Raw genomic sequence first — 14,416 nt, 5'->3', positions numbered from 1 at the left:
GACTGGCCAGAAACAGCTCCTTGCCATTTAAATCATCTGTTCAGGGATAACCAGTAATTTTCAGCAGCAATTAATCAGCTTGCGCCAAAATGAAAACTGATTATTATGGGGGCATTCCAGGGAGGGAATTAGCACTCAACTGGTTAAGTGCCAACATTCAGTATTTAACCAGCCAGGTTAACTTCATAAAACACAGTCCTATCTTTATGTGACAGCCCCGTGACCTGTTAAGTGCTAAATATCACAGTTAACCTCCGCAAATCCGGAAATTCAGTGCTGGTGTCCGGATATGGCCTTGCATTGACTTTTGGGGTTTAATGCCAGCGGTGGTCAGCAAAACACTGATCTCCTCCAGCTGAATATCGGACCCAATGCTAATATCGATCAGCTAAGAATTGTCTCTCTTTTTCCAGTTTGTTCCAAGCAGCAATAATCAGTTGGCTGAGAAGGTCAGGTTACGCCTCAGATATGAAGAAACAAAAAGAAGGTAATTACTATTCAATAGTAGTTGATGGTGTTGCATATTGTGCAGTTTGATGGTGCAAGCAGATGCACAGACACATCTGGACGGAAATATATTAGCATTAGGCAGTTGTCAGTGGCTTAGGCAGCTAGGTGCCCTTTATAAGAGGCTTAGGGAAGTTAAGCCATCCCAGCCCCAATGGCAATCTTCCCTGCTCTCTTGTTCACCCTCTTACTCTCACCTCCACCGAGCCCGCTGCCTTCCTGGGTCTGTGGTGATAGCAGAGGTAAAAATAGCAGGAAAGATGTACAGGGCCATTTCCCTGTATGTATCGCTTCTAGCTCTGTGGGTCCCAACCCCTCTGATGTAAGCTTCCTGTGTCAGAGGGGTGGGACTGGCAGGGCTATTTTTTACCACTATTGCCATCACTGCAGACCTAGGAAAGCAGTGCGGGCGTGAATGAGAGGGAAGGAGGAAGAAAGAGAGATGGGACAATGCTGGATGGAGGTGAGAGAGATAGTGAGAGACAGGGCAATGCTGGATGGGGGAGACAAAGGAATGGGGGTGATGTTGAGTGGGTGAGGGGAGAGACAGTTGGGGCCATGTTGGATAGGGGGAGGAGAGACATATACAGACAGGCTGAACCATGCTGTATGGAAGGTAAGAGAGAGAGAGAAATGGGGCAATGATGGATTGGGGTGAGAGGGAGAGAAATAGAGAGGAGATGCTGGATGGTGGAGGTATAGAGAGAGAGAGACAGAAGATGCTGGATGGCAGGGGGGGATAGAGGGGAAAAGTTAATGAAAGACTGGGAAATAAGATGAAGGGTAATGGGAGGGCTAGGGTGAGGGAAAGAGTTGGAAAGCTGTAGGTAGACACTAAAAAAGAGGGGAAATTGAAGACTAAATAGTAAAAATTAATCTGAATGGACAGAGATGCAAAAAAAAAAAAAAAGAAGAAGAAAGCTGAAAGGAAAATGTCAGAGATAGATGCAGTGGAAGTTGTGAAGAAAATGAGAGAAGAGAGAAAATGACAAATGGACAGAAGTCCTTAGAATGAGAGTTAAGAGAAGACAAGAAAGCACTAATCAGACTGGGACCTACATAGTTCGAAAAATTAAACATCTAGGCAACAAAGGTAGAAAAAAGAATTTTAATTTTAAATTTAGGATGAAGTATTGGGGTACCCATGTTAACTTTAAAAGTTAATACATAAAAAACAAACAAACCAAAAAAACTCTGAAAGCTAGTCAAAAATGTATTAAATCCATCTGCTTTTATCCCTATGCAGATGATATTACTGTTATGATTTCATTCCTCTCTAGAAGATACTATCTTGCTTATAATCGAACGAGAAAAATGCCCAAGTTCCAACCTAAATCGGGAGATGGACGTTTATCTCACAAAAACGAATAAAGCGGTATAATCGAAAGCCGATTTTTGGACGTTTTCAACTGCACTCCGTCGCGGATGCGGACAAAGTTGATGGGGGCGTGTCAGAGGTGTGTCGAAGGCGGAACTGGGACCTGGTTATCTGCCGAACAAAGATGGGCGCATTTCACCGATAATGGGAAAAAAGTATGCGTTTTTAGCTAGAATTTAGGACACTTTTCCTGGACCCTGTTTTTTCACGAATAAGGCCCCAAAAAGTGCCCTAAATGACCAGATGACCACTGGAGGGAATCGGGGATGACCTCCCCTGACTCCCCCAGTGGTCACTAACCCCCTCCCACCACAAAAAATGATGTTTCACAACTTTTTATTTTCACCCTCAAATGTCATACCCAGCTCCCTGACAGCAGTATGCAGGTCACTGGAGGAGTTGTTAGGGGGTGCAGTGGACTTCAGGCAGGTGGACCCAGGCCCATCCCCCCTACCTGTTACAATTGTGCTGCTTAATGCTTATTAGTCATCCAACCCCCCCAAACCCACTGTACCCACATGTAGGTGCCCCCCTTCACCCCTTAGGGCTATAGTAATGGTGTAGACTTGTGGGCAGTGGGTTGTGAGGGGGATTTGGGGGGCTCAACACACAAGGGAAGGGTGCTATGCACCTGGGAGCTCTTTTACCTTTTTTTTTGGCTTTGTAAAAGTGCCCCCTAGGGTGCCCGGTTGATGTCCTGGCATGTGAGGGGGACCAGTGCACTACGAATCCTGGCCCCTCCCACGAACAAATGCCTTGGATTTATTAGTTTTTGAGCTGGGTGCTTTCATTTTCCATTATCGCTGAAAAACAAAAACGCCCACCTCACACATTGTTGAATAAAACATGGGCGTCTATTTTTTCCCAAAATACGGTTCGGTCCACCCCTTCACGGACCCGTTCTTGGAGATAAACGCCCATGGAGATGGGCGTTTTCGTTCAATTATGCCCCTCTATGTATTAGAGAATGTTTGGACAGTATTGATAGCTGGACCATCAATATTCATTTAACACTTATTCAAATTTTACTGGCTTCCGATTTGGGCCCAGTGTTTTTTAAAAATATGTACTACTGTTTTTTGAATTGTACATAGTTTATCACCTTGTTATATGCAGGGCCAGGCACCAGTCTGCTCTGGAATTATGTACCAACTGATTTTAGACTTGAACCTTCCTACTATAGATTTAGGAAGGCTTTAAATACCTTATTTAAAAGATTACCGCTATAGTGATTTGGGGCCCAATTAAATTTAGCCATATGTTAATTTCTGTGACTGATATTGTATAAAATTTCTTTGTGGAATCCACTCTAAACTTTTGGTAAGATGCGGAATACAAGTACCCATATTCTACTGTATCACCTTTGTTTCTGGTTTTGTTTTGTTCTTGTTTATTAATTTTTAATTTAGTGAGTAGAATACATCAGTTTTTTTAAATTTACGATTTATTCTACCTTTATATTTTGCATAATTCAGAAGGACATGTGCCCTGTTTCTCTTTCTCTGGTATTGCACTGAATGCAGAGCCTGGCTTCTTGGGTATTCAGTTTATTTTTTGTTTACACAGTTCTATTTGTAGTTTGTGGTTACTTATTTTATACTTGTTGGGGGTCTATCTGTATTTTGCATGTGCAAAAAAGGCCAAGTATTCTGTTAGCATTGAATGTTTGTGTAGGATTGATCATGCTAATCCGGATTGTTTAGTTTTTCTACTAGGGATATTGAGCTACTATGCACTGCAGTGTTTATGGTGCTGTCTTTTGCTAGGTAGGCCCTTGTTGTGTAACTCCTGGAAGTGGGTGGTATGGTGGAATTGCTCTATAGGTCCTGAATGATTTTGTAGGGTTTTGAATTATTCACAATATGCCTTATGGGATTTTGAATATGGATTTAGCTCATATTTTTTCACTGGTAGCTCAAGGTGAGTTATATTCAGGTGTAGTAAGTATTTTCCTGACCCTGGAGGACTTATATTGTACATCTGTATCTGAGGTAATGGAGAGTTAAGTGACATATCTAAGGTTTCAAGGAGTGGCAGTGGGCTTCTCTGGTTGCCAAACTGATGTTCTAAGCATTAGGTGCGGCTAATACAGATAATACATATTCAAGACCTGTTTGGTAGTTGAGTAATAAACTAAAGGCCAGCAGATCTGAAATCTGGTGGCCATTTGGCAACCTATGAAAAACATTAAAATGCAAATCATTTTATGGTTGCCAGTAATAACAAGATTTTTGTTACAGCACTGCTGAAAACCACTGTTCACATGGCCAACAGGAAGATGCTGGACTGAGGAGCCAGGGTTGACTGGGATCCAAGTGTTAAAATGTTTGCATATATTTCCAGAATTCTGCAAATATTGTTCTCTTTATAATGTTCCATTATTTTGGCGCATTGATTTTTTTAGCCACATAATTCCCTGGAGTGTGTTCAGTGTGCATATTACCATCAGTAACAGAGGTACTGGAGGAGGGGGACAGCTGGTGCAGCCACACCTGAGTGACAATACACAGTCCCTGCTCTGTTCAAAACTGTCCCTTTACTGCAGAAGTGTAGCCAGATTGTGATGTCGAGAGGAGCGGAGATCGGACTGTGTAGGTGCATGTGCGGACTGTATAGTCACGACGGACTGTGTGAAAAATATGTGCTGTTGCCGTCGGAAGTCCGTTTGGGGGAGCAATTGCTCCCCTTGCACCCCCTAGCTACACCACTGCTTTACTGCTAACATAAGTGTCACCTCCCACCTCAAGGATTTTAGGGACCCTTTCACTAAGCCACGGTAAAAAGTGGCCTGCGGTAGTGTAGGTGCGTGTATTGGGTGCATGCCGGTTCAGTTTTTACCGCGTCTACAAAAAAGGGCTTTTTTTTTTTATTGGGACGAGAAAAGGGCCTGTGGTAAAATGAAACCAACATGAGCCCAAAACTGGTCTGAGTCCTTAACGCCCCATTGATCTAGGTAAAGGCTCATGCGCTACACGCACGGTGACCAGTCGGTGCGTGCCAAGTGCTGATTATCGCCAGAACCAGCATGCATAGGAGGAAATAAATAAATAGTTCATCCACGCGTTATGGGCGTGCGCCAAATCTGAAATTACCGCCAGGAGGGCGTGCTGGTCTGGCGGTAGTCTCATTTGGGTGCATGCTGCATGCGCGTAGAGCTGACTGCAGCTTAGTAAAAGGGCCCTTTTACTTGTCCTGCCGCTGTCCTATCTTATCTCACCCCATTTTGGTGTCCCCAAACATCTGAGTCACGGACCACCTATGCTTAGCCAGTAAAGATTTCAGTGTCTTGTCTTGCTGTGTGAGGTGCATCTAGTGACTGCAAGAGTTGTGTCCTTTTACTGCAGAAGTGTAGCCAGATTGTGACGTCGAGAGAAGCGGAGATTGGACTGTGTAGGTGCATGCGCGGACTGTATAGTCATGACTGACTGTGTAAAAAATATGTGCTGTTGCCGTCGGAAGTCCGTTTGGGGGAGCAATTGCTCCCCTTGCACCCCCTAGCTATGCCACTGCTTTACTGCTGACATAAGTGTCACATAACACAACTCTTCCGTTCTCCGATTCCCTAAAGTGGCTGTGCCACATGAACTTGATCTTACCACAACATCACCCTGTACTTGTTCACACCGCAGCCTGCAAAGGCCTCTCTGGTACTATGTAAACCACATTGAGCCTACAAATAGGTGGGAAAATGTGGGATACAAATTTAACAAATAATCAAACATATAAACGGCGAGTGACCGACTCACTCGCAAATGCGCAGTAGAGACTTCCCTCTCTGTCCTGCCCCCGCGTCAATACGTGATGACGAGGGCGGGACAGAGAGGGAAATTGTGCCGCCGAGGTTGATACCGCTCCCTCCCGCCCGAGGTCGCCGCTACCGTTACCCCCCCCCCCCCCCCCCCCCCCGGCCCGGGCCCTCTCTCTGCTACTAAACTTACACATCCATTCGCCGGAACGCAGCAAGCACATCAGCTGAGCTGCCGTCGGCCTTCCTTCCCTGCCTGTGTCCCGCCCTCGCTGACGTTACGTCACAGGAGGGCGGGACACAGGCAGAGAAGGAAGGGCCGACGGCAGCTCAGCTGATGTGCGTGCTGCGTTCCAGCGAATGGATGTGTACGTTTAGTAGCGGAGAGAGGGCCCGGGCCGGGTGGAGGGATGGCGGCGACTCCGGGGGTGGGGGGTGGGGAACGGTAGAGGTGGCGACCTCGCGGGGAGGGGGAAGGAAAACCCCAATACCAGCCCGTTTTTACGGGCTCAACGGCTAGTAAATAAATAAGTTGTATAAAGGCCGACTGGTCTCATAGCACATCGCCACTGCCACAGGAGATCTGTGAAAGTACAATTATGGGGCAGTGTTCAAAACTATGGAGATAATCCTCTAAGGCACCACCTAAATTGAATTTCATGTGCACAAGTAAACTCCTTTTTTCTCTGTTGTTGGCTATCTGTTGTGAGCCAAGTCAACCCATGTATTTATATATTTAAATTTATATCCCACCTATCTACAGTTCTAGGTGGATTACAGAAATGCATTCATAATAAAAGTACATGTGCAGTCCTGTTTTAGAAAAGACGTAGAAGCTGGAATTGAAATGTCTAGGTCAGGGCACCTCAAAAATCACTAGTATTTTAGAACAGAAGTTACAGCGGTATTAGAAAAGGTTCAAAGAAGAACCACCAAAATGTTAAAGGGGAAAGAACTCCTCTCACATGAGGAAAGGCTGCAGAGGTTAGGGTTCTTCAGCTTGGAAAAGACACGGCAGAGGGGGGATATGATTGAGGTCTATAAAATCCTGAGTGTTATAGAACAAATAGAAGTGAATCAGTTTTTCACTCTTTCAAAAAGTGCAAAGACCAGAGGACACTCAATGATAATACATGGAAATATTTTAAAACAAATAGAAAGAAATATTTTTTCACTCAAAGAATAGTTAAGCTCTGGAACTCTTTGCCAGAGGATGTAGTAACAGCGATTAGCATATCTGGGTTTAAAAAAAGGTTTGTGCACGTTCCTGGAGGAAACGTCCATAGTCTGCTATTGAGGCAGACATGGGAAAGCCACTGCTTCGCCCCAGGATTAGTAGCATGGAATGTTGCTACTAATTGGGTTTCTGTCAGGCACTTGTGACCTGGATTGGCCACTGTTGAAAGCAAGATATTGGGCTAGATGGACCATTGGTCTGACCCAGTATGGCTATTCTTATGTTCTTATGACAGAAGCTGTTGTAAAATACAGGAGAAATAGACATTTGTGTGCTGAGTGTATGCGGCATAAACATCCATTCTGAAAACAAAACGTAGAATATCTCAGTAGGAAGAAAACCGGCACATATACATTTATCTTAGCCAGTTTAGAAATATAAATGTTTATTTTCCTGATTCTATCACACAGACTGGTATCCCTTGCCAGTTCGGCTTTTTTGGGGGACAAAACCCTTTGGAGGATTAAGGGGGTCAGCCTCCTCTAATCCCTCCAGTGGAGTGCTGCTCAGTCAGGACATCCCCTTCTGAAATAGGGAATAAACATGTATCATGTAGGCATACCCTGACCACGCCCCTTTTCATTTACATGAACTTGGATTTTTGACATGCATATTCCGGCTTTATAAAATGGGAACATAGACATTTATGTAAGATAAACTTTTAACTACCGGTTTACGCACATCTTAAACACAAATAGCCCTTCTAAAATGACCACCAAAATCACATCAAATCACCACAACTACAAAGGTGAAACAGGACTGCTAAGTTAGGTACCTTAACCCTGCCTTAGCACATTCACCACTATATCAAATTATGTAGTTTGAACAGAAAAAAGAATGAATCATCTTATAAATGTGCAAATGCTTGTCTAAATAAACATGCCTTGAGCTGCTTGGAAAATATACTTTTTATTGAAATTTGTCTCATTTCAAATGACAATGCATTCCACATAATAGGATCTGCCGCACTGAACACTGAATGTTGATATTGCTCTAAACTAAGGTGTTTCAAAGATATTTATCAGCAGAACGCAAGGTTCTAGAGGTAATTCATGCACTAGTGATCTTTAAACTAAAAATAGAGTCTTAAATTTGATGCGCCTGAAGGGGAAGGGGAATTTCTCAGAGGTCAGAAGCTGGTTTAATATTATGTCAAGCTGGTTTCATATTAATATAAGTATGTCCAGCAATAATTTTGACTTCCAGCAATCCTGACAACTGGTAACCAGTGTAATTCAGCTAGGACTGGGGAAATATGTTTGAACCTAGATAACCCAGATATCATCTATGCCAGTGGTTCCCAAACCTGGTCCTGAGGGCACCCCAGCCAGTCAGGTTTTCAGGATACCCACAGTGAGTATTCATGAGAGAGATTTGCATACACTACCTGCATTGCATTCAAATCTCTCTCATAAATATTCAGGAGAGAAATTTGCAGGACCAGGATTAGGCATGGGAACCACTGATCTATGCAACTGCAGAAAGTAAGTCCACATCTCTTCAGATTGCTTGACCCCATTCGATTGTGAGAGCCTTCAGCCTGTATATATCGCACAATGCTATAATTTAATCTGTATTTCCACGAATATTGGTGTTTTGGGGGGGGGGGGGGGGGGCTCTCCACTTTGCCACCAGGATTAGCCTAGCTGCTGTATTCCATAGTCTCAACAAGTTGTCAGTCGGCTCCTTCACCCCTTCTACTTTGGTGTTTGATGAACCTATTTCCATGATCCTAGGGAGTTTACATTTAAGCAACTCTGAAAAGTCAAAAGCCTTTTCCCCAAATTCTTTCCCACCCATGTGAACAAAGGTTCCTCACCAGCATTTGTCATCCCCCTTTCCCATCCCCTTTTCCCAACTTCCTTTTCAGTCTTACTGGTGTGAAGTTTCACCTTGCCAGCTCTTTGTCTCCATTCTCTACAATATGGCTCAATATGAATAAGTCTGCTGGTCTTTCAAATATTTCTTTTCATTCCTCCCCTCTTAATTTCCTACCCGTCTCCTCCTTCCATTTCCTGGCACATCCTAATTTCTCCTTTCCTTTTGTATTGCAAATGGAATAAATCGACCTTTTTGAGGTTGTGTTTAAATCTTAAATTGTGGCTGTACCCAGTCATAGCTTCGTCAGTCCTAACTTTGTTTGCTGCGTTATATACTTTACCCAAAGCCTCCTATTTGTCTGTATGTCTTGACTAGATTTTAAGCTCCAGAGAGCAGAGATTCTCTCCTATATCTATCTGTACAGTGCTGTGACATCTAATAGTGCACTAGAGATGATCAGTAGCAGTAGGGGACATGTAGACGTGTCTGAGCAAAAGGGGGAAAATGGAAGCAATAGTTTAACAGGATTTATGAGATTTTGAAGCTGTTGTGCTGTTTGTACATCTCCTCTTTCATGAGTTTGAAGAGTCTCTTCTTGTTATGCTGTTCTGGAGAGTTGATGGCCACCCTGTGGCATGACTCACTGCTTGGCACAGTGTACCTGGGAGCCTCAGTCCTTGCTTTGTGATGCAAATCTGATCTTGTGCATGAATGGTGGCACTTTACTTCACAGTTTGTGACTGCGGAAGGGCTCAAGTGTTATTCTGACTGTACCAAGCAATTGGCAAGCACTAGCTTTCCATATAATTTTACACCACTGTTTTTCATGGGAATTATTTATTGCCACTTGTACCAAGATGGGTAGTTTGTAAATGGCATGAAAGTGCCCAGCTTTTGCTTTAAAAGAAGCTAAACAAAAATGTGTCTTAAGGATAAATTCAAATAAATGTAGACTAGATGCTACAGAATCATCCTCTCAGTTAAAATGGCTCATCGTATGAAGAACTTTCTCCCATTCTGTGCCTTTAGGAAGATTTCTGGTGAAAAGGGCTGATGGTTTTCAAGGTAAACACAATTCCAAGGTGCTGCGTTAACTCTGTGGACACTGTCCATCTTCAGCAAGAATTTAAAGTTGAGTCGAGCACCGAATAGAAATAGCCTTTAGGACTGGTGCCATGGCTTTACATCTTGCACCGTGTGCTGCTGCGCTAGATAACTTCTGCTTTTAGGTACCATTTTGGGAATGCTGTGGAGGGAGTCAACATGGCCACACATTGTCTCAAATGTTCCCTTGTGACAGATTCTAAGCAGAACTGAAATCTGTGGCACCCAGCCAAAGCACTATAGCTATGCTGGAAAGAATAGTTAGGGAGATGGGTAAAACCTTTCCAGAAAGCTATGAATGAAGGCCATAGTTCCAGTAGGGACCATCTTGGCACTTGCATGACCACATTCCTCCCCTTACATTGCTGAGACCTTGTTCTTTAGCCCCTCCCCCTATTGTTCTGCCTTCCTCCAGCACTTACTCCTGCCAGCATCACAAGCACCTTTGAAACATGAGGGCGGGCACTTTCTGTATCTCTTTGATATGTAGAATCAGGGCATGTGTAGCGAGGATGCCAGTGTATCTGCCGCAACAGTGGACCAACCAGAAGGAAGACATCCTTGTGAAAGAAACTATGCTAATAGGCCTTGCAATGCCAGTTATCCATGTGCCTGATTGGCTTCTAATTAATCTTGTCACAAAGACCTGGAGGTCGGCTGTGGTATTTTGGTAAAAGGACCTCATCAGGCTTCTGTATATCTGCTGCCCTATAGTGTCCCAGATGTAGCAGCTCTTTACTACATACATACCCAGCTCCAGCTTCAGCATCTGGATGTAATATTCCGCCCCCAATGTAGAGGGAGTGCTGCTGCCAAACTGCCCCTCAGTGTAACTTCTGACTTTCCACAGTGGAATCTCCTAGAAAAGATGATCTGGAACTGGTCGTCCCAATCCAAGGAAGTCAGAGCATGCATGTGCACTGGAGGTAGAAGCATACATTTATCACTTGTGTATTATAACCCTCTCCCCTTCCAAGTACATCAATAAAACTGAGTTGGGGGGGGGGGCACCATAAGATACCAGGACTCAGTCTCATGAAGGGAAATGGGACTTGATATACTGCATTCAAAGTGGTTTACATAGTATATACAGGTACTTATTTGTACCTGGGGCAATGGAGGGTTAAGTGACTTGCCCAGAGTCACAAGGAGCTGCAGTGAGAATTGAACCCAGTTCCACAGGATCAAAGTCCACTGCACTAACCACTAGGCTACTCCTCTACTCTGCTTGTAGACCCTAGAATGTTCAGTGGGGGAACAAATTTCTTTCAGGGCCCAAGGTGTTTAGTTGAAAAGAGGTCGATGTTGACACTGCACATATTCAGTGTTCCAAAATAAGACTCTTTACCGGGAAATTTATAGAAAGCAAATAGTTGCAAATTATACCAGTCTGCTTGAAGTTGTAATAGGGTACATTTAAAAAACAGAGGGGATCTTTTATTAAAGATTAGCTCGAGTTATCTGCAGCAGGGCCCATAGGAATAAAATTGGACCTGCTGCAGATAACTCAAGCTAACCTTTACTAAAAGGCCCCCAGAATAGGATATCTGACCTTTGTAGGTGCACTATCCTGGGGCACTCTCACGTTTTTGGATTTAGACTCTTAGGACTGGTGCTGGGCTCCCGGACGAGTCAAGAACTACCCTAGGTATGGGCGATTCTATAATCTAGGCAATCGCGCATATGCCCACCATACATGTGTAAATGTCTGGAATACTAGAACCTATGGGTGTAAGTGAACACTCGCCCATGAAAGTGTCAGCAGGGCACCTAAGAACGCCTCACTTAATTTGCATATCTAAGGGGCGTACGCAGAGATGGAGCAAGGGCAGTTCCATGCATCTAACCTTACAGAATAGCTATAAGTTACACATGTCCCTGCCTAGTCTCTGACTGGTGTAACTGCGGGCGTGTGAATTTTAGGTGAACTGATACCATTACATTAATATTCTATAATGGAATCTGGGCACCCCAGTGCCTTTATGGAAAAGGCTCCCACTGCACATCCTCAGAGCTCCTAAATGGAGAATTGCTTCCAATATGCTTAAGTTAGGACAGTGGTTTTCAACCCAGTCCTCAGGGACCACCTGGCCAGTCGGTTTTTCAGGATATCCACAAGAAATATACATGAGATAAATTTCCATGCACTGCCTTCTTGGTATGCAGATCTCTGTCATGCATATTTGTTGTGGATATCCTGAAAACCCAAATGACCAGGTGATCCTTGAAGAGTGGGTTGAAAACCACAGAGTTAGCATACATTGGACTGCATTAAAATGCGGTTACTGGGGAATGGGAGATATTCGGTTGTTTAATTTAAGGCCATAGAATAAATGACATGATATGATCGACGTCTATAAAATACTGAGTGGAGTGAAGATGGTAGACATGAATTAAGTACATAAGTACATAAGTAGTGCCATACTGGGAAAGACCAAAGGTCCATCTAGCCCAGCATCCTGTCACCGACAGTGGCCAATCCAGGTCAAGGGCACCTGGCACGCTCCCCAAACGTAAAAACATTCCAGACAAGTTATACCTAAAAATGCGGAATTTTTCCAAGTCCATTTAATAGCGGTCTATGGACTTGTCCTTTAGGAATCTATCTAACCCCTTTTTAAACTCCGTCAAGCTAACCGCCCATACCACGTTCTCCGGCAACGAATTCCAGAGTCTAATTACACGTTGGGTGAAGAAAAATTTTCTCCGATTCGTTTTAAATTTACCACACTGTAGCTTCAACTCATGCCCTCTAGTCCTAGTATTTTTGGATAGCGTGAACAGTCGCTTCACATCCACCCGATCCATTCCACTCATTATTTTATACACTTCTATCATATCTCCCCTCAGCCGTCTCTTCTCCAAGCTGAAAAGCCCTAGCCTTCTCAGCCTCTCTTCGTAGGAAAGTCGTCCCATCCCCACTATCATTTTCGTCGCCCTTCGCTGTACCTTTTCCAATTCTACTATATCTTTTTTGAGATACGGAGACCAGTACTGAACACAATACTCCAGGTGCGGTCGCACCATGGAGTGATACAACGGCATTATAACATCCGCACACCTGGACTCCATACCCTTCCTAATAACACCCAACATTCTATTCGCTTTCCTAGCCGCAGCAGCACACTGAGCAGAAGGTTTCAGCGTATCATCGACGACGACACCCAGATCCCTTTCTTGATCCGTAACTCCTAACGCGGAACCTTGCAAGACGTAGCTATAATTCGGGTTCCTCTTACCCACATGCATCACTTTGCACTTGTCAACATTGAACTTCATCTGCCACTTGCACGCCCATTCTCCCAGTCTCGCAAGGTCCTCCTGTAATCGTTCACATTCCTCCTGCGACTTGACGACCCTGAATAATTTTGTGTCATCGGCGAATTTAGTTACCTCACTAGTTATTCCCATCTCTAGGTCATTTATAAATACATTAAAAAGCAACGGACCCAGCACAGACCCCTGCGGGACCCCACTAACTACCCTCCTCCACTGAGAATACTGGCCACGCAATCCTACTCTCTGCTTCCTATCTTTCAACCAGTTCTTAATCCATAATAATACCCTACCTCTGATTCCATGACTCTGCAATTTCTTCAGGAGTCTTTCGTGCGGCACTTTGTCAAACGCCTTCTGAAAATCCAGATATACAATATCAACCGGCTCCCCATTGTCCACATGTTTGCTTACCCCCTCAAAAAAATTACTTGTTTACTCTTTCCAAATATACAATTATTTATTTTATTTATTTACTGCATTCGTGTCCCACATTTTCCCACCCATTGGTAGGTTCATTGTGGCTTCCATAATACAAGTTACATAATTTCACCTGGTTGAAGTGTAACACTTAGTTCAATGATCATTAGTAGCGTAGTGTACAGGTCGTATGTGGGGAATAGGTAGTATTTGTGAGAGTGAGGTATGCATCTTTGTTTTCCATTTCTGATGTTGATTCGGGTATGTTTCAATGGTTATGAGTTTATGCGGATGCAGAGGGGAGGAACTTCCTGAAAAGGTGAGTTTTTAGGTTTTTACGGACGTTTAGGTAGTTATTCGTGAGTTCCAGAGTTGGGTACCTCTGAAGGAGAAGCTTGTGGCGTATGATGATTTGTATTTCAGGCCTTTGCATTTGGGGTAGTGGAGGGTTAGGTATGATCTTGCTGTTTCCAACAAGTTTATTGTTGGTAGATCAGTTAGTTCAGTCACGTAGTCCAGTGCAAGGCCGTATATAATCCTGTGTACGATTGAGCATATCTTGAAGGTTATGCGTGCATTAATTAGTAGCCAGATGGGGCGTATTTTCAAAGCATTTAGACTTACAAAGTTGCATAGTAAACCATGGAACTTTGTAAGTCTAAGTGCTTTGAAAATGAGCCTGAGTGTAGACTTTGTAGGAGGGGTTTTGCGTTTTTGAAGTGTGATTTTCCATAGATAAGTCTGGCTGCTGTGTTTTTTGCTGTCTGTAGTTTTTTTTATGATTTGGTCTTTGGGCTCTTTCCATTAGTGTAAGACAGAGAAACGTTTGCTTACCATAGTATGGGTGTTTCCTTTTGATCTGGATTGTTTATGGTGATATCTAGACATCTAGATATGCATGTACATTTGATTCTGGTCATATTACTGA

General features: G+C 43.7%; 1 protein-coding gene across 2 annotated transcripts in view; it reads left to right on the top strand.

Annotated features, from left to right (window-relative positions):
- Positions 1-14,416, top strand: part of WWC1 (WW and C2 domain containing 1) — a 439,489-nt gene that overhangs the window by 315,616 nt on the left and 109,457 nt on the right. For both annotated transcript variants that reach the window (XM_030211705.1, XM_030211704.1), the window contains exon 8: positions 414-487. In XM_030211705.1, the coding sequence (XP_030067565.1) occupies positions 414-487 (74 nt within the window). The remainder of the gene's footprint in view (positions 1-413; positions 488-14,416) is intronic.

This window comes from Microcaecilia unicolor, chromosome 8, assembly GCF_901765095.1.
Source record: "Microcaecilia unicolor chromosome 8, aMicUni1.1, whole genome shotgun sequence".
NCBI lineage: Eukaryota > Metazoa > Chordata > Amphibia > Gymnophiona > Siphonopidae > Microcaecilia > Microcaecilia unicolor.
The sequence above is the reverse complement of the archived record's forward strand: the minus strand, read 5'-3'. Positions and strand labels throughout refer to the sequence as shown.